Consider the following 20,120-nt stretch of genomic DNA (forward strand, 5'->3'; position numbering starts at 1 on the left):
GCTGTACCATTCGCGTAGGGGAGACTGGTTTACCACAAATCTACACTTGTTTATAACATTTATATTTTGTGAGTGTGTTTGTGTTTATATGCAAGAGGCAGTGAGGGCCAGCTGCAGCAAGGCACTTTCATAAATGCAATCTTATTACCTTACAGCAATCAGCCTGAAATGTTACCTCCCCCTAGTGAATTCTCCCAACCCTCTTGATGATCATTTTGACACTGTTTATAGGAGAATGTTTCTGAGTGCAGAAATAAAACTATACGATATGTGATGAGATATGAGATTCTGTAGCTGCTGTAGGATTAACAGGTGGTCAAACACAGACCAAAAGTATATGGACTCCTGACCATCACACCCATATGTGGTTCTTCCCCAAACTGTTGCTACAAAGGTGGAATCACACAACTGTATAATGGCTTTGCATGCAGTAGCATTAAGATTTCATTTCACTGGAACTAAGAGGCCCAAACATATTCTAGCATGACAATGCCCTGTGCACAAAGAGAGGTCCTTAAAGACGTGGAACACCGACTGCACCCCAGGAATACTTACCCAACACTCAGTACCTGACTTCACTAATGCTCTTGTGGCTGAATGGGCAAATCCCCACAGACATTCTCCAAAATCTAGTGGAAATACTTTCCAGAAGAGTGGAGGTTATTATGACAGCAAAAATGGATGTTGAACAAGCACATGTGGGTGTGATGGTCAGTCAGGGTCAGTCCACAAACTTTTGCCCCTGGATGCCCATCCCTTTCTCCCCTTTAGCTAGTGTAAAATATATTTTAGCTAGTAACTTTTGTTAGTGTAAAATATAATTTGCTGTAGTTAATTCACCAGTGGTCTTGTTAGATGATGTAATTTTATGTGATCAAATACTGACAAGCTTTTGCAGTACAGTGCTACTGAGAAGACTTTGGGATACAGCTATGGACAAACCATGACTTATTGGGAAAATTATTTTTGGCATATCCGGCCATTCTCACTCAACAACAAGGCGTTTCTGATTGCAGAACTGCTACTTTCTGGACATTTTTTCTTTACTGCACCATTCTGAGTAAACTATGGAGACTGTGTGAAAATCCCAGGAGATCAGCAGTTATAGAAATATGCAAAATCGGCCCATCCTCCACCAACAATCATGTAAGAGTCAAAATCACTGAGATCACATTTCTCGCCATTCTGATGGTTGATGTGAACATTAACTGAAGCTGCTGGCCAGTATCTGCATGACTTGATGTACTGCCACATGACTGGTTGATTAGATGACTGCATTAATGAGTAGGTGTACAGGTGTTCCTAATAAAGTGTTCAACAAGTGTATATTGGTAATATGACTACTATTAAATTAAAATTTTAGTGTTTTATTATTTCAATGCTTTTGCTTTCCATCTTCTTATTCATATATCATTGTAGTAGAGCTTTTTATTTTTCAGTTATAAATTTGATCTTGTGTGTTTTGTTTTCCATTAAATGTCTCTAAGGATTTCCTGGATGATATTAGCTGTTTACGGTAACCACCAGTGAGTAGTGAAACCAAATTTGAGGCTGAAACAAACAACAAAAATTATACCATAATTGGCACAAAAATCCCCAGTGTCACTGTCTTAAAAGATCCATAATTCCCAATGTAGAGATTTAGAGCAAGATGCAGTGGTTTAAAACTAAACAGCATTCAGCCAAGCTAAAACAAAAAATAAAGAGTGTGCATACAGTAGAGAGGTGCATACACCATACACAAGCATGACACAGGAGTATCAGTGGAGTATGGAAGCACTGCTATTAAAGTATACAACTTTTTTTGTTTTGGAGAAGAATTATTTTGGGGTTAACCTTTTTTTACTGTCTTTTGTGTGTGTGCAATTTTTCTTTTATGAATAGAGGCTTATTTCCTTATTGTTTCGCATATTAATCCCACATATGGGAACTTTTTATTTTGGTTATTTCGGTTGCTGTGAATGAAAAAGAGATCTGTATTTTCTTATGTTTATTGCATGAACTGGAAATAATAATCTTCCTTTTTTAGAATTTTGAGTAGCCTACAGTTTTTTTTTCCGCTGAGTGATGTCCAAATTATAAGTGACGGTTATTTAGACTCTCTGGCGCCCAAACCCAATATGTAAGGTACCTTGCTACAGTAGGAAAACTTCAGGCTGAGGCTAAGCTCAAAAACTGCTTTCAAATACAGTCAGTTATCTACATTCCTTATCTGAAGGTGTTAAACTTTATTGCAGAGGTGTTGCTGAGCTACTCAGGGTGTTCATATCCTCACTGTTGCTAGGTACATAATTGAATAATATTGAAACGGGACTACTTGTTTTTGCTGTGCATTTTATTTTTCATCTGCTTTTTCCTGTATCTCTCCTGTGTGTTCTTACCATCTTAAGCTTTATCTCTTATCTCTATCTCACGTTTAGCAAACTGACACAAGGACTGGCTAAAACTGAAATACTGATCTCATGCCCCCTTTACAAAACATTTTTCTGTGAATACAAAATATACTATTTTATTTTAATGCATTTTAGGTACACTGTTATGTTGCTTATTTGGACACATTTACATTTAATATTACTTATTACTCAAATACATATTTCCTATCCCTGGCCAAGGACATGGCTGACTAACAGACTCCCTGCTTTGGCAGAATCCTGCACTTGGTTCCCTGCTCTGTTAAATCGGCCAAAGACTTTAGGGCTGTAACTGACAGTGAAGATGACCGATGTGTTACTCTACAAAGAGGAACTGAGTGGATAATGTACAGCTGTTCACATTTGGCCCATCTTCCCCTTCTTCTTAACCGGCAAATGGATCTGTCTTACCATCGTCACACAAAGAAGTCATGTCCATGAATCAATGCCAGGCTTGTATGTTGGTGGGAGGAATTAAAAAGGCGCAGCTCGGGCATGGCAATAAAAATGTCATCATTCAGCAGTACTGCCGAGCATGGATGAATGTGAAGGGTTTTAGTACTTGTATGTGTGTGTGTGTGTGTGTGTGTGTGTGGGGGGGATGTACGGCTATGGGGGCATAACAACAATGCCACTGTAAGAGCGAGACAAAACGAGGATGGGGCGTCTAGAAGGAGGTACAAGAGATAAGGCGGGGGGAGGGGGGGGGAAGGGGAGGTGGAGAGTATTTGCAAACCATCTGTTGAAAAATGGCAGGCTGCAAACATCAGCTGTGAGCTTGGAGGAAAATTGTTCCTCCTACTCACTGGTGGGTTGGCGCTATTTGGATTACAGTTAGGGCAGCAGAATGCAAAGGCAGTTATCTGCTGTCAGAAATAAGCCTTACAGCTAGTTTTCTGCTTTTAAAGCCAATGCGTGGAGACCTGTCTTAATGTCTTGGAGCTGTGTTACTGAAGGCGCTGTACACATGAGTCAAAGTACAAAAGCCTTTGCTTCATTGGCTGATTTTGAATGGAGACTGAGAATTCTTTCACAAAGATACTGTTGTAAATTCATGCAGTGAATCCAGGCTGCAATTTGGACCGAGGGATGAATACATGATAGTTGACCAAAATGAAGCAAGCGCACAGACATGGGATCAAAGGGAAGTATTAAGAAAACTGTTGGTACAAAAAAAAAAAAAGCAAATCTACTGGAAGTAAGCTGGGAAAATGAGGGAGCGAGTAGGATGTAAATGAGACTATTTAAATGCAAACCCAGCAGGCCAGACTTCTCCGTTTGAGCTTGACCCTCTTTTTCAGGTGTCTCTCAATGGGCTATTAGATGTGAGGCTAGAAGGCAACATATAAGCCAAGAACTGTTGGCTTTGACAAAAAACTCTCCAAGGCATGTTAAAGCACAAAAGGATACACTGTAACAGACTACATTTGGTCAAATAGTCTACATTTAGAGCCTTTAAAAATCCCATCATCATATAGGGAAAAACTTACAAGTTTAAGTGATTCACATCAGAACTGTATTAGTGAAGGTTCACTAGTAAAATATAAAATAGAAACAAGTATGTGTGAAGAAAATACATGCTGTCAAAAACAACAACATCCAAAACACTTTGAACTGGCCATTATTTAGAAAAAAAAAGAACACTTTTGAAAGCCTCAAGGGTTTAAAAGAGAGCATCCTCTATAGTAATTATACCGTTAATGTCAGTTTGAACTCAACTGTATTGAATCTAATAATAGTTTTTAATCATCTACTCTGTCTGTGTGATGTTGAATGGATCTGGTACTGATGCAAAACCCACCAAATCATAAAATGTTGAAATCCTCTTTTTGTATCAACTAAAATCTGATAATGTGTTCATCAAAAAAGACTTGCTTTTTACAAAAGTGAACAAAATTATAAGCATTCGCAAAAAATTGGCCACAATCAAATGATTGCTTGAGGTTAGCACGGTCACACATCCACACCTTTGTTAGCATACATCAGTAATGCAATCAAGCCTGTGATTACAGTCATTTTCTACTCAAGCACGTGTCTGTCTGCTAACATCATGCGCATACATACACACACACACACACACACACACACACACACACACACACACACACACACACACCCCCTTTTGTTATTCCAGAGAAGGTACATGGGCATTAAGCTTTTAACGGAAATAGTAATCTGATGCCATTTGATTCTTTATAAAGTGATTAATGGGAATAGTGAGTCAGAAACTAATGTACTAATGTATCTACAAAAAGAAGAAGACTAATGCACAGATGTTTCCAAAGTCAGCTATTCTGCTTTAAAAATATGAGATACTGGATAAAGCCATGTTCCTGCCATTTATTCTCCTTAGCCTTAAATCTATTTTCATATGCCGGCTGATGAGCCAGTACTATTTACAGCATTATTCAATTAAGTATGTGCTACTGAATATCTTACATTTAAACAGAGTTTGCACGGTTCATGTATGTGGCATGAATTATGAATTAAACATGAAGGTCATTGCTCTGATGAAATATACAAAACTCTCCTCCAAAGAGGCAAACCTAGGATATATTCAGCTCAATAGTACAGAGGCAGCAGCTACCGCTGGGGCTTGTACACATTGCTGCCATATCTTTTTTACCCTCATGACCACCTGACAGTTTTGGATCCTTTATCAATTAATTAGCAGTAAAGGATGCTTGAGCGTGAGGTGGAGACACTACTTTGTCATATGGTGCAAATTGCACTGTTTAATTGTCTAAAGAAGGGTCAGGGACAATTCGAAGGAGCAGATGAACAGTGGATGCATACCTGATGCATCTGCCACCATTTTGGCATGGTTGGTGCTGACACACTGGTGTATCACAGTTGTGGATGTTTTGGCCTCGATGAGCCTCTTCCATTATATGCAATTCTCTAGAGTTGACCTGAAGCTCCATGATGCAGCCCACAATACCAGAGCCTATGTTACCATGCAGCTTGGAAAGAAATGGCACACCTCCCAGGAACGTGGGTCCAAACACAACCTGAGTTGAGTGAGGGGGGACAAAAACAACAACAACAAAACAAACAAACAAAAACACAACGTTAATTACATATTGTATAGCATTGTCATAAAACAAAAAAAAGTTTTTCACAATACAGAACCATGACAACTTGACATTCTAGAAAAAGTCAAATATTAAATTATATATATATATATATAATTAATCATTTAAAACAATTTGTACTTTAGAGCACCAATAAATTACTGACCAAACACTTTCCTTGAAGCGTTATGCTAAAAATGTATGCACAGCTAATTAACTTAAATTAAAAACATTTACAATAAGAGTAAATGTACAGCCAACATACACATCACTTTGTGATTATACAATTTTATGCTCCAGAGCATTATAAAAACCCATTAAGGCAAAGATAGCAGCACCCAACTCAATGTAATTATGGTAATGCATTGGAACATTCAGTCTTCTCCTTTTACAAGCAGGAAACCAGATGCTCAACCACAAATGTGAATGACCAGCAATGTGCACTTTTATTAGACAAGGATTAATAACACTAATGAAGATGCACAAGCTTTTGTAATTAGAAAATAAAAATATGGGATCCACTATATGAAAAAGGACTGCACCAGAAATACACTCAGCAAAAAGAGAAACGTCCTCTCACATTCAACTGATTTTATTTCCAGCAAATTTCTTAATGTGTGGAAATATTTGTATTAACATAAAAACATTCAACATCTGAGATATAAACTGAACAAGTTTCACAGACAGTTGACGAACAGAAATGGAATAATGAGTCCCTGAACAAAGGGGGGGTCAATATTAAAAGGAACAGTCAGTATGTGGTGTCTCCTCCAGCTGCTTTAAGTACTACAGTGCATCTCATCCTCATGGACTGCATCATATTTGTCAGTTCTTGCCGTGAGATATTACTCCACTCTTCCACCAAGACATTTGCAAGTTCTTGATCACATCTGGGGACACATGGTTACATGTAACTTTCCACTGCGAGGACAATCAGCTGTCTTTCCTGTCTCCCTGTAGCACTGTCTTAGTCGTCTTACATTACAGACATTGCAGTTTATTGCTCTGAACACATCTGCAGTCCTCATGCCTCCTTGCAGCAGGTCTATGGCATGTTCACGCAGGTGAGCAGGAATCCTAGACATCTTTCTTCTGGTGTTTTTCAGAGTCAGTAGAAAGGTCTCTTTAGTGTCCTAACTTATTGTAACTGTGACCTTACCTGTACCTGTACCTTAACTGTTACCGCGTGTAAACTGTTAGTGCCTTAAGGACTGTTCCACAGGTGCCTGTGCAATAATTGTTTATGGTTCATTGAACATGCATGAAAAACATAATTTAAACCCTTTCCAATAAAGATCTGTAAAGCTTAATTGGATTTCACAAAAATATCTTTAAAATACAGTCTCCTGAAAAAGGTATGTTTTTGTTTTTTTGCTGACTATATAATCAGATTAATATTACAAAGTCATTAAAAATGTTATATAGTAGAGTCATGGGCGCATGGTGGCTTAGTGGTTAGCACGTTCGCCTCACACCTCCAGGGTCGGGGGTTTGATTCCCACCGTGTTCTACCTGTGTTGCGGGGGTTTCCTCCGGGTACTCCGGTTTCCAGTCCAAAGACATGCATGGTAGGCATGCATGTCCAAAGTGTCCGTAGTGTTTGAATGTGTATGTGAGTGTGCCCTGCGATGGATTGGCACCCTGTCCAGGGTGTACCCCACCTTGTGCCCGATGCTCCGGCATGTCAAAAGTGTTTGAATGGGTGTGTGAATGTGTATGTGAGTGTGCCCTGCGATGGATTGGCACCCTGTCCAGGGTGTACCCCACCTTGTGCCCGATGCTCCCTGGGATAGGCTCCAGGTTTCCCCATGACCCTGAATAAGCGGTATAGAAGAGGAATGGATGGATGGATAGTAGAGTCATGTTCTGTAGAATGTCCAGGGGTGGAATGTAATGAATTACTCTTATTACAGGACACACGTGCACTGTAATGCTAACTTCACTGTATGTGTTTTATTTTATCACAATTGCAGAGCAAAAAAAATTATAACTCATGTAACCCTGGAAGACTCTAAGCCAATTAAAAGACAGAATGTGCAAATTTTTACATAATTCAACATCTAGACCCAATCAAAACTAAGCAGTTTCCTGCCGAACGTCTACACTTCAGACGTTAAATGTTTTAGTTTTGGTTAAAAGGTGGTATATAAGTACAGACCATTTACCATATTTTGTTTGAAACAGTATGAAAGCTCTGCATTACATTTAAAATGGCACTTTGATGTTCAGTAATGATTGCCTGTTGTGTTAAATGTATCCGAGTGCTGTTACAGCCTATATGTAACACTCAGGGTCATGTATATAGGGAATATTTGCTTGACAGATAACTATGTAGCTAGAAAAATGTATGAATTAACATGAGCTAGCTAATAAACTTAGCAAGTTACAAAAACACTAACTGCTCACTTAACATAATTGTTCAAAAAAACAGTCCTCAGATTTAGAACATTTTCATATTAGTTGTTAGCTGTATATATAAATATAAATATATATAAATATATAAATATATATATATATATATATATATATATATATATATATATATATATATATATAATCATTTGTATAGTAATTACTCAAATAGATTTTCACCAAGTGAATTATTACTACAGTAGCAGTACTTTTAATGAAGGCAGTGTGTGTTACTTTTCACCACGGCTGGGAATGTCAATTCAAATCTAATCAAATCAAATTTTATTGGTCACGCACACAACCATTCTCAGTACAGCGTGCAGTGAAATGCCTTTTATGAGTGTCTGGTGACGTATAAAATTAGTCAAAAGAAATTTGGTACACGAATTTTCAAAGCACCCCAAAGCAGCTTACAAAGATCCAAAGAAGTTTAATAATTGGTGTCCAAACTGCAGATAAATCATACAAAAACCTGGAAAAATAATTGATGAATAAATGAAAAGTTTCAGTTAAGCAAATCCTATCAACAACTCTCAAAAACAGTACGGTGAGTCTGGAATTTATAACACGGTTCGATTCCTGTTTAGAAAAATTAACTGAGTACGAGGAAGATGAACACTAGATGATTATAGGAAGACCTCGAGCACAGAGTGTCAAATACATTTCCATATCATTGATTTCTCAAGTATATTTTCCACTTGAAATTTTGCTCTTCTTTTAAAAGTTCAGGAACTGCAAGACCACATTCCAGAAAGAACCAAAGCTCTTCAGACGCCACACTTGATAATACATTGTTATGTGTTTGCATTATTTTCCACCTCCTGTATTGTCATCTGAAGACATGCAGTATTTTAATCATTTGCTGAGCACAGAAGTTTTGGCTGTTGAAATTTTACCCAGTGGAAAGCAATATCCTTACCAAATTAAATAAGTATACAATTCAACATGCACATTCAACCGAGTCAGCACAAAGCTACTCACAGTTTTTCCCTCAGAAAGAAAAAAAACTCATCCAGTCAGTATAGCATTGTTATTTGTTTGTTCTACTCTTAATGAAAGGACCAATAAGTGGGCAGATGTTTTATATATTTATTTTTGTCAAAACTTAAAGTCCAGCAAAGTTCTTGTTTTGGTTTGATATCAAGTGATGAAATACTGTAGAAATCAACAACAAAAGAGTCTGCAGATCAGTATTGTAGATCTTTTAAAAAATGCCGACATGCATGGTATTTTGGGCCTGGGTTACAGATTTAATACAGCTGTCATGGTTGTGCATAATGACAGTGGCATAAAGTAATTATAGCACCATGCTGCTGAACTCTCGAATCTGACTGCTCAGATGATGTTGATTAATTTTCTATAGGAGCAGCTCTGACAATGGTGCTGGCTGTAATTCAAACAATAATTGTATATTAATGCACTCGCTCTAATATGTTATCATTTCTATAGAAACCTCTCATTCACAAGGACTTAGAAAAAAAGTATAATAATTTTCACGGTGAAGCTTTCTGGTAAGATATGTTTACTGAACATTTATTGAAAGAGTCTCCAGTGTCTGAATTTTGTACCAGCCAGTAAGATTTCTGCCACGGAAAAATTTCCAGAACAGAAGAATTTGGGAATTTCTGGTTTTTCGCTAACATGAGAAGTCGTGTTGGTTTTTTTTGTCTTCAAGAGAGAAAAAAGAGAGGCGGATAAAGTAATCCTTATAGCTGCTATAATGTTAGCAATAGCAGGAAATAACTTGTTTTGCAGTCATAAAATGCAACTGTAAATGGTTAAAAAGCATGATGTGTCATAAAAAATGATCATCTTTGGCAAACTGCTGTGGAATAATAGGAAAAAGACCACTTCATATTGTGCTGTTATTGGAAAATAATCCACTTCAGAGTAGTAACAGTAACAGGGCTTCACGTCAGGCCACATCATTGATTATTTTTCTATAATAGCATGTTTTCAATCAATATCATGTTTTATTCTTACTTAATGAGTGATCTGTTGGTCATACTATCATGAAAGGCCTTTATGAAAACAATGCACTGTTCTCCATTTATCTGTTAATCCATTTCAAGCTTTGTGATTATATCTGTTTTCATTTTTATTTATCTACAATAGAGGAATCAGATTCATGGTTGGTTACCATCTGCCATCATACTGTATTATTCATCAAAACACAACATGCATGGTTTTGACCTTATTAATATAAGAGAACAAGAGAACCAACTAATATGATGTGAATTGTGTGTGAATATCCTGAACACACATAATTTTAACTGATGTGGTCACACTAATTCATAGTAAATATACAAGGAAGTACTTCACTTTTACCATCTGTTCAAAATGTGACTGGATAATGATCGCAACCCAACAGATGCCTTGACAATAAATGTGAAATGCTTACTGGTTAAATACAAAATGAAGTTCATTTGAAATCAGTGATAGTATTGGATTTACCTCAGACGAGGGTTCAGATACATATTTCTGTGATCGATTAGCAGTTCCATTAGCCGCAGCTATTTCAATCAGGCATAACCCTCCGTCTTTGCTGACAGGCAACCAATATCTGAGAGAAAGAAAAAGAAAAGAGAAAAAAGAGGAGCGAGGGAGAGATATGGAAATGAAATCAGAATATATATGATTGTATGAGTGAGTGAGAAGAAGAGTGACAGCAAGAGGGGGCACAAAAGAGTGAGATTGTGAGAGGAGGTGTAAAAGGGAGGGAAATCTCATTAGAACATGGAGCATTCACAATAAATCCATTTAAGCATGAAAATGATGCAGACTTGGCCGGGGGAGTGTGGCCTGGTAATGGAGCTGGTGTGACTTGCTGACTCTCGCTGCTTCAAAACCTCACCGTCACACTGCATCAACTCTGCATCAGAGTCAAATCATCCTCAATTACCCTTTCCTTTCCATCACCATTACCACAGGACAGCATGCGCGCTTATTTATACATACATGCATGCGTGTGGTTGTGTGTGTGTATGTGTGTGTGTATATATATATATATATATATATATATATATATATATATATATATATATATATATATAATAAAACTGCAGAAATTGTATCGGAGACTACTGTTTGTATTTACATTGTTTTGTCACACCAAACATTGACTTTGTTTCATTTACTACTGTTTACTGCTCTTTAGGGTTTTTTTTTAAATGTACAAAAATTTAATTTCGCTACTTTGAAGGCTTCTTTACATATAAGGGATGTTTTTCTGGAGATTTCAGCAGGTCTTAATGGAATAAAAATAAAAGAAGGGCTTATAAAACACATTTTTATGAAATTAAGAAGTGTTGACCAGTGTTTAGAGAGTTTTTTCTTGACATTTTTGACATACTTTTTGACATATTTGGACAAGCAAACATTTGATCATCTTTGAAACAGTGCCTATTAATGGAGTTGATATACTTGAACAAAACCACAAGCAAAATTATTTTTTTCAATCATTTATTCTACAGAAAGATCAATAGATGTGATAATCTTCTGGGGAAAAAGTAAATAGACCCTTGGCCTCATTATTGCCCCCTTTAGCGTAAATAACTTCTTGTAGGTGTTTTGCATAATTGTCCTCCAGGCTTGCTGGAATTGTTGACCACTCTTCCATGTAATATTCTTACAGTTGCAAGATGTTTGAGGGTTTTCTTGCATGTACTGCCCGTTTCAAATCCCCCCACAACATTTCAATGGGATTCAAATCCGGGCTTTGACTAGGCCATTCCATAACCCTCCATTTCTTCTTTTTGAGCCATTCCTTAGTGGATTTTTAGTGTGCTTATGGTCATTATCCCGATGAAAGTTCCACTTTTGATTCAACTTCAACTTTCAGACAGAGCCTCACATTATCTTCAAGCACTCTTTGATATGATGCAGAATTCATAGTTGAATCAATGAATGCAAGCTATCCAGTCCCTGAGGCAGTGAAGCAACTCCAAACAATAACATTTCCACCACCGAGCTTCACAGTTGGTATGAGGTGCTTCTCCTGAAAAGCTGTCTTTGGTCTGCGCCAAATATGTCTGCTGTTACTGTGGCCAAACAACTCTATTTTTGATTCGTCTGTCCAGAGCACATTATTCCAAAAGACCTGGTCTTTGCCTATATGCTCATTGGCAAACTGTAGTCTTACAAAGGCTTTTTCCTGGCTTGCCTCCCATGCAGGACAAATTTTTGCAATCTCTTTCTGATTGTAGAAGCATGCACTTTGACACCACCAATTGCAGGACTTATTAGCAAATCCTGTGCTGAAATTTTGGGGTTCTTGGAGACTTCTTTGTGCATAAGATATCCTGCTCTTTGGCTGAATTTTCTGGAATGCCCAGTCCTGGACAAATTGGCAGTTATTTGAAATCTGAACCATTTGTAGATTATTTTCCTTACAGTGAAATGATGTATTTCAAATAATTTGGAGATCTTTTTAAATCCCTTGCCAGACTCGTAGGCATCCACAACATTTTTTTTCTGAAGGCCTTACAGAACTCTTTAGATCTTGTCATGATGACACCACACACCTCAATAACAAAGGGAACACCAGACACTAGATATGAGAGGAGTATAAGTAAGATAAATATGTTTAAATATATTATAAATATAAACATATAAATATAAATACATTCATAATAGATAATAACATTAGACTTATTTCATGTTTCCTCCAAATATCAAGACAGGCACATAAAAGGTCAGTGAGCAACATTCATGAATTATGTGAGGCACAAAACAAACACCATTCATTCATTCATCTTTATCTTCCATATGACCCTCTGCCCTCTCACTCCTAGCTTTTTTTACCAGGTGGTCCAAAGTAATTTAATATAGTTTTTTTTTTCATCCTGCCCAACTGACCGTCTTTCTCTCCCCTTCAAACTCTTCTCTCTCTTACTTGCCTTTTTTGTGACTATTAACAAAAATTAGAGTGACAGCCCATACGGTAAAAGCCCATAGTGGCTTGAGAATCATATCCATATGTAACTATTGACCACGTAATAAATATGTGGGCTAATAAATATAATAAATAATGTAATAAATATGTAGGCTAACAGAACTGTGGATATAAAACTTAGCAATAGATTAAACCTGGATCATTTCAGGTACGTGCACGCAGCTTTATCCATATCAAAGTTTCTACTATCACATCTGTTAAAGTAATTGTTTCTGTCAGATTTTCAGCTCCATTACGACTCCATTAAATTCGCTGAGGTGGTCTGATCAGTCCTGTGAGAACACACACTGATAGAGAAGCGTTCTCATTGGCTGCAGCCTGTAGGTACACCCCCCCCATTTCCAGCCTTGGGTGGATAATTTTGCTTCTTTTTGGAAAAGCTTCAAATAAGCAAAATTAAATGCTAATAGAATAAGACCATTTCAAATATGATATACAAATATCTCAAAATAGGCTTAATAATCTTATATTTGTTTTAAAGCAATAATAAGGAGATAACATTCACAACATCCAGCCAGATGAGATGGGAGCTATCCAAGCTCCGAATCAACAAATCTAGGGGCCCAGACAACATTAACCACATTACGCTTGCAGGTGTGTTTCAACACCTTTTCAATCTTTCCCTAAGGCTGAAAAATGTGCCCCAACTTTGGAAGAACTCCTGCATTGTTCCTATGCTCAAGAAGGGTCGTCCAAGTACCTTAAGTGACTACAGACCTGTGGTGCTGACCTCACATGTCATGAAGACCTTTGAGAGACTGGTTCTGCAGCACTTGAAGCCAACTGTGAGTGACTCCATCGATCTGCTGCAGTTTGCATACCAGGCCCAAATCAGCACGGATGACACAATCATCTACCTGCTGCATAGGGCTTACTCGCACCTGGAGAGGCCAGGAAGCACAGTGAGAGTAATGTTTTTCGAATTTTCCAGTGCATTTAACACCATCCCCCCCTGCTTGCAGCAAAGCTCTCATCCATACAGGTAGACCAGGACATGGTGGCCTGGATCATGAACTATCTTACCAGCAGACCATAGTACGTCAGATGTGGTGATGTGCAAGGAATTGTACTTTCACCTTTTCTATTCACCATATACACCTCTGACTTTAGCTTCAACTCTGGAACATGCCACCTCCAGAAATTCTCTGATGACTCCTCCATTGTGGGCTGCATCAGTGAGGATAAGGAGGAGGAGTACAGAGGCGTGGTGGAGAGCTTCATCAGATCTAGTCTGAGAATAACCACCTTCAGCTCAACATCGGCGAGACCAAAGAGCTGATAGTGGACTTCTGCTGGAACAGAAAGCCCCCAACACCTATTACCATCCAGGGGGAGAAAATAGAGATGGTGGACTCACACAAATACCTGTTAGTATACAACAGACTGGACTGGTAAGAAATCACTGAAGCTCTCTACCGGAAGGGATAGAGAAAAATGTTCTTTCTTAGGCTCAGGTCCTTTGATGTGAGCAGCAAGCTACTGCAGATGTTCTATAAGTCTGTGGTAGCCAGTGCCCTTATCTTTGCTGTGACGTACTGGGGAGGTGGAATTAAGGCTGACAGACACAACAAGCTGGTGAAGAAGGCCAGTTTTCTGGAGGCAGTGGTGGAAAAGAGAATGAGAGACAAAATCAGGTCCACTTTGGGAAACCCCTCTCATCCACTGTTTGTTGAGCTACGGCAGATGGAGAGTATCTTCAGCCACAGGCTCACCCCCCCACAGGTGCGGAATGTTTCAGATGCGCCTTTGTACCAACAGCCATCAAACACCTAACCACCGCCTCCCTTGACTTTACTACTCTACATATATATTGCAAAATATTGGTGTGATATGGGTACCATATTGTAATATTTATTTTGTTTACATATCACTATTTCATAGTATTGTTATATGTCTACACTGGTTATACCGTGCATCTGCTATATGTATATAGTATATAGTATTGTGTATACTCTACATATGTGATATGTACATGGGCTATATGTATAGTGTGACTGTACATTATTGATTGTTGTATATATTGCTCATATGTTCATATGTACATATATAGTTTGTGTTTATGTCTGTACATATTTATATATGCATCCACTGTATTCTTTAAATATCCTTGTATTTTTTGCTTTACTATCTCTGTTTTTCTTCACCTGTGTTGCTGCTGCTGTGACACCCAAATTTCTCTGACTGGGGATTAATAAAGTATGATCTTATCTTATAAGAAGAAATAGTAGTAATAATTTGAACTATTAGTTTTTAATTAATTTGACTATACTCAAGATAGTTTTACTTGCTAAGAAAAGCTCATTATGTCACAGTGTTCAAAACTTACCAAAGTGTGCATACACAGACATGCTGAGAGCCAATCGCATTTCAACCTACTTTTGGCCAGAATGGTGTACAAAAGAGATATAATCCATGGGTACAGTGTCTGAAGCTGAGAGATATACTGTGATAATAAATGTTAAATGCTTATTACAATTTTCCCGAGTGCACAGTGAGCATTATAAAATCTCTGTTGATTAGAAAAAGAGAAAATGCTACAGTAGTAATGCTATTTAGGAAAAACATTTTGCTTGCAACCTAAGGTCCCCAGCTATGTAGCTTCCACAGGGTATACCTTTCCAGAAATCCAGGTAAAGATTCAGATCCTTAATGAGCAAGCCAGAGGTGACAGTGGCAAAGAAAAAACTGTGAGAAAATATGAGGAAGAAACCTCAAAAGGGACTCAAAAGGGAAGCCATCCTCATCTGGGTGACACCTGATAGTGTGAATTATAAATCATCACAGTATACAGGTGTTAGAAGAGTAAAGACAAACAATGTTAAGGGTGTTGAATGTTGTGATGTTCAGTATGAGCAAATTGTGAGTCCTATTACGATAATAGGATGAGCACAGGACAATATGCATGATTAGAGCAGCAGTAACTAGGAGAGAATCAAGGGCATAAACTGTTTAAATCTTAAGGGTATCCATGTGAGTCACAATTCACACATTCCAGAGCTAAATAACCACCTCCTTTGGATGCTAGACAATTATTATGGGTTTAGCATTCAAAAAGACACACACACACACACACACACACAGTCATATTTCTTAAGACTGGTATTGACTGCATATATTCCACTGTGCTCATGTGCTTCACTGTGTCTTCCTTTCATTGCTGGGTTTGTGTACTGTATTCTGTGCTGTGGGGGCGGATTCCTGCAGGCTACCATCGCTCTTTTCAAACGTCAAAGGATGACTCGTTCGAAGTCATGTGAAAAATGAAGTAACTGGCTTGATGTGAATGCAATAAAAGGTCTCCTGACAAGGATCTAATGTAAAAGTTTCTTTAAACATGGTTGTCCCCAACCCCACCCCCACCCCCCACAAATTCTATATTTATTTATTCAACTAGCATATGTGATGTCAGTATTTTCTGACAAGGTGGAAATATATGCTCATTTTCCCAGTGCCTATAAGCAAAAGAAGGCTTGGATCACATAATCAGATGACACTACAGCAATGCATGTTTGGCATGCCCTTAAGCATCTCCATGGAGAAACAACTAAGTCAGCAACGAATCAAATGAATGCCACTTAGACAGTCAATCCACGATGACTGTCTCAGGGGGGAAAAGGCAATGCCGGTACATTACTGATAACAGTTTTTGCCTGGTTAAATTTGGTTGCAAATGCTCAAATTGGAGGAAGAAGAATAGGAGGAAAAAAACAGTAATTTTCTCTCTGAATTGCTCCATTTCCAGCTTTATTCAGGCTCCACATTGTTTCTCTGTGTGGTATGTAAAGTGCATACCAAATATGTATGTCATCTAATTATGTGACTCAAAAGTCCTTAATTTTCTTACGTCCTTTAACAGAGGAGCCTATAATATTTCTACAGGTGTCTAACAAAGGTATGGCTGTAGGAAGAAAAAAGATCAAGAACAAGGTTACAAGAGTTTTCAACTTGTTAGGTATTCTACTCTAGAAAGCAAAAAGAAACAAAAAAACAAACAAACAAACAAAAAAAAAACACCAAGGTCCTGATTTAGCATTGTTCAAAATACCCTGCCGTTCCTCATTGTACCACAACTGTCAGCATTCCCAAAAAAGCATCTGCCTTTTCCCATATGGGAGCTTCTCTTGCTGTTTTTTTCTAAAGCAACAAACAGTCTTCTATTTCTGATTGTAGCAGAGGTGGGAAAGGGAAAAATAAGATTGTCTAATGACCAGATGCAAGCAATCAGACCGATTGCCCTTGCACTAATTTGAATCAGCCTTGCAGGACACCTCCTTGTAGGCAATCACTGCCCTTCAACTTCAGGTAGCTCTAATTACAAGGCTAGGCAAGTTATGAAACTCGTTCTGCATACAGATTGATGCATTAACACCCAGTAAGGCCCGCAAGCAGGAAATACAAACTGATGCGCCAGGTATTATACGTGTACCAGGTTATGAGACTTGATTGCAGCCATTTTATGATGCTATTGTTTATGAAAACTCTAATAAATACTATAATGTTGTGATCTATAATGAAGTGATGCTTATCTTAATTATGGAATGTTAATCACATTACAGATATTGCACAGCTGTTTATATTAAGAAGCCCATCACAAGATGAGATCAGAATTATGAGATCAGAATCCATTTGCAAATCGTTTCAGTTGGTAAATGCTTCAGTTTCACTTCTATAACAAGGTTTTTGAAATGTAATAAAAAAAGAAAAGATATGAGCACTTGCTTGTACAGTATAACTGAACTGCCCTATCTAGGCTGTAATGACTGGGTGAATATACCATAATGACTACTATCTAAAATTATCATAAGCCATTACATTTTCTTTCTTTGTGTCTGATTACATATAATAATATATCTGCTAATGTAGATACATTCTTTTATACACCTTTTCTCTATCCGTGTAAAAAAAAAAAAAAAAAAAGCGGGTGTGTGACAGAAACAGAGACTAAGAGTAAGGAAGCCTTGCCTACTACCATTAAGGGTTTTCTGAACCACATATCAAAACTAGTTTGGTATTTCTTTAAAAAAAAAAAAAAACCCACACAGTGCACATGGATTGGAAGGAAAAAAGGAAGGAAGGCAGAGAAAGAAAAAAGGAAGGTGATGAAAAGAGTAGGAAAGTGAGCCTTGCCTACTAAGACTTTTCTGATCCCCATCAAAACTAAATTTGCATTTCTTAAAGAAAATGTACAGTGCAGAAAGAAAGGAAGGAAGGAGGAATGAGAGAGAGGGAGAGAGAGAGAGAGAATTTGGGGAAAGTAAGGGAAGAAATAAAGAAAGGAAAAAGAATGATATAAAAGAGTGAAAGAGAATGTAAGAAAAGCAAAAGGAGAAGGAAAAGGGGACAAAAAAAGAAAATAGGAATAAATGGATTGCCTGGAAAGAGAAATGAGAGATGTTGAGAACAGCAGAAAAAAAGAGGAGAAATACAGGAAGGAAAATAGAAGCTGTCAGATATTAGATAGAATGAGAAGAAAAGGAGAAGAAGAGGGAAATAGAGAAATAAAAAAGAGAAAGAAAGAGGAGAGAATAAGTGGCAAGGGGTCTGATGGTGTGTGGCCGCACTATTTGTGAGTTCATTGTGAATTGGCAGCTGGAATTCAAAATGGCAAACATTCGATCAGTGAATCTCAATGGAAAATCTTGAACTTTAAAGTTTTAGTCAATTTTATTAAACCAAAAAATAATATATTCTTTAATTCTTGATGAAACGATCTTTGAAATGCAGCGTGGACATAGGATTATTCTGCAGGGTGAGCAAGAAGATGACGAAGAAGAAGAAGCACGAGGAACTCAATTACAATGCAAGGCTTACAAGCAGTATAATAATTGCTTTATGTAATGCTTTATTGCTTGACCAGGCACACATACAGACAAAAAAACAAAAAAAAAAACAAAAAAAACATACACACAAAGGTCCTGTGTTCAAATTCCATTAAAGGAGTAGAAAATTAGCAAAATATAATTAGGCATCATGGAGCAGTACACGGATGGCTGGTTATATAAGCAGTTAAGGAGAGAAGGTTGAGAACATACAAACTGCTGTTAAACCTCTGACAAAAACAGCAGCGAAGCCCGAAAGCATTTCCCATTCAGAGCACTTGGCTGGATACAGGTCGTTCCTTTCAGCACAACAGAACCAGGGTATAAACAAACACCTATTCAATATTTCATCCAGCAAAAAAATAAGCGGTTCTCATGCCCCTCTCAGCTGTAACTTATTCATCGCATCATCCAAAATCAAAAGCAGCTTTTTGAGCTCAGCAGGATGGGATGTGTGCTTAAATTATTCAGCTTTCAGTGCTGCCTTTCTTTTTTCTCCCTCCCCCTTTGGCCTCACTTCTGATCTATTGCTGTAATAAGAACGAAGTCTCACCAACTTTTATATCCGACTCATTGAAGACTTTCTCCCCACCTTCGGCACCTCAGCCGAGACATTTTTAACCAAGGCGGTATTAATGGATTAGGTGATATATTACCTGAACAGCTTCGCTCCAATACAATTATCCTGTGTTGAGGATCTGTTAGCATGGGTTTTCAGGGTGAAAGAAACAGCATGCAAACCTGAGCTCAGATCTGATGCAATGCGATGACATCTCATACAAACACAGGGCGCCTAGCGTGGGGAAAGACACATGCAATTGGTCTTCTGTTACAATGCACATTTCAACAAAGGTTGCACTGAGCTGGGGGAGAAAAAAAAATTCAGCAAAGATAAAATACCGGAGAGATTGCTCGAAGTGTGGAAGGTGTCAAGAGCTGGCAACAGATGGCAGTAAAACATCATGCTGTGGAGGCTTCAAAGTAAAGTGTGCGTGCACACGCACACACACACACACACACACACACACACACACACACACACAATGCAGCTTCAGTGGTGGGTGTAAAGAAGCAGAAAAGGAGAAAAAAGAAACAACAACAAACTGAAAATGAGAGGGAGTTCTTTTCATATCGCATTCCCAATTCCTGCAGGATTGGCACAATGTCAGCTGAAGACCAAATCTGGAGAAACTATGATCTCCTGGAAGTACCACTTTCAATATACCCATGCAGCCACATAAGGACACATTCGTGTCTGGCTGACTATAAATGGAATTTAAAAGGCTTGACCTATTTAGATACTTTCACTAGTTTTTAACCACCACAGCACGTATTCTGAATACAGAGCCAGAAAAATAAGAATGCAGACAGTACCACCTGCTGCTGCTTATTTCTCCTCATTTAACGGCCTATAATGCAGTTCCTTAATGCAACCAACCTACGATGTGGG

At 38.0% G+C, this 20,120-nt stretch overlaps 1 protein-coding gene across 1 annotated transcript; it reads right to left on the reverse strand.

Moving 5' to 3' along the window:
* Positions 1-4,967: 4,967 nt before the first annotated feature.
* On the reverse strand, positions 4,968-19,616 carry LOC128604367 (protein eyes shut homolog). Its single transcript, XM_053619466.1, has 3 exons — positions 19,327-19,616; positions 10,352-10,460; positions 4,968-5,422 (listed from the first exon to the last, which is right to left on the reverse strand). The coding sequence occupies exons 1-3, from the start codon at positions 19,446-19,448 to the stop codon at positions 5,147-5,149; spliced, it is 507 nt and encodes a 168-aa protein (XP_053475441.1). The 5' UTR covers positions 19,449-19,616; the 3' UTR covers positions 4,968-5,146.
* Positions 19,617-20,120: the final 504 nt, after the last annotated feature.

This window comes from Ictalurus furcatus, chromosome 29, assembly GCF_023375685.1.
Source record: "Ictalurus furcatus strain D&B chromosome 29, Billie_1.0, whole genome shotgun sequence".
Lineage (NCBI taxonomy): Eukaryota > Metazoa > Chordata > Actinopteri > Siluriformes > Ictaluridae > Ictalurus > Ictalurus furcatus.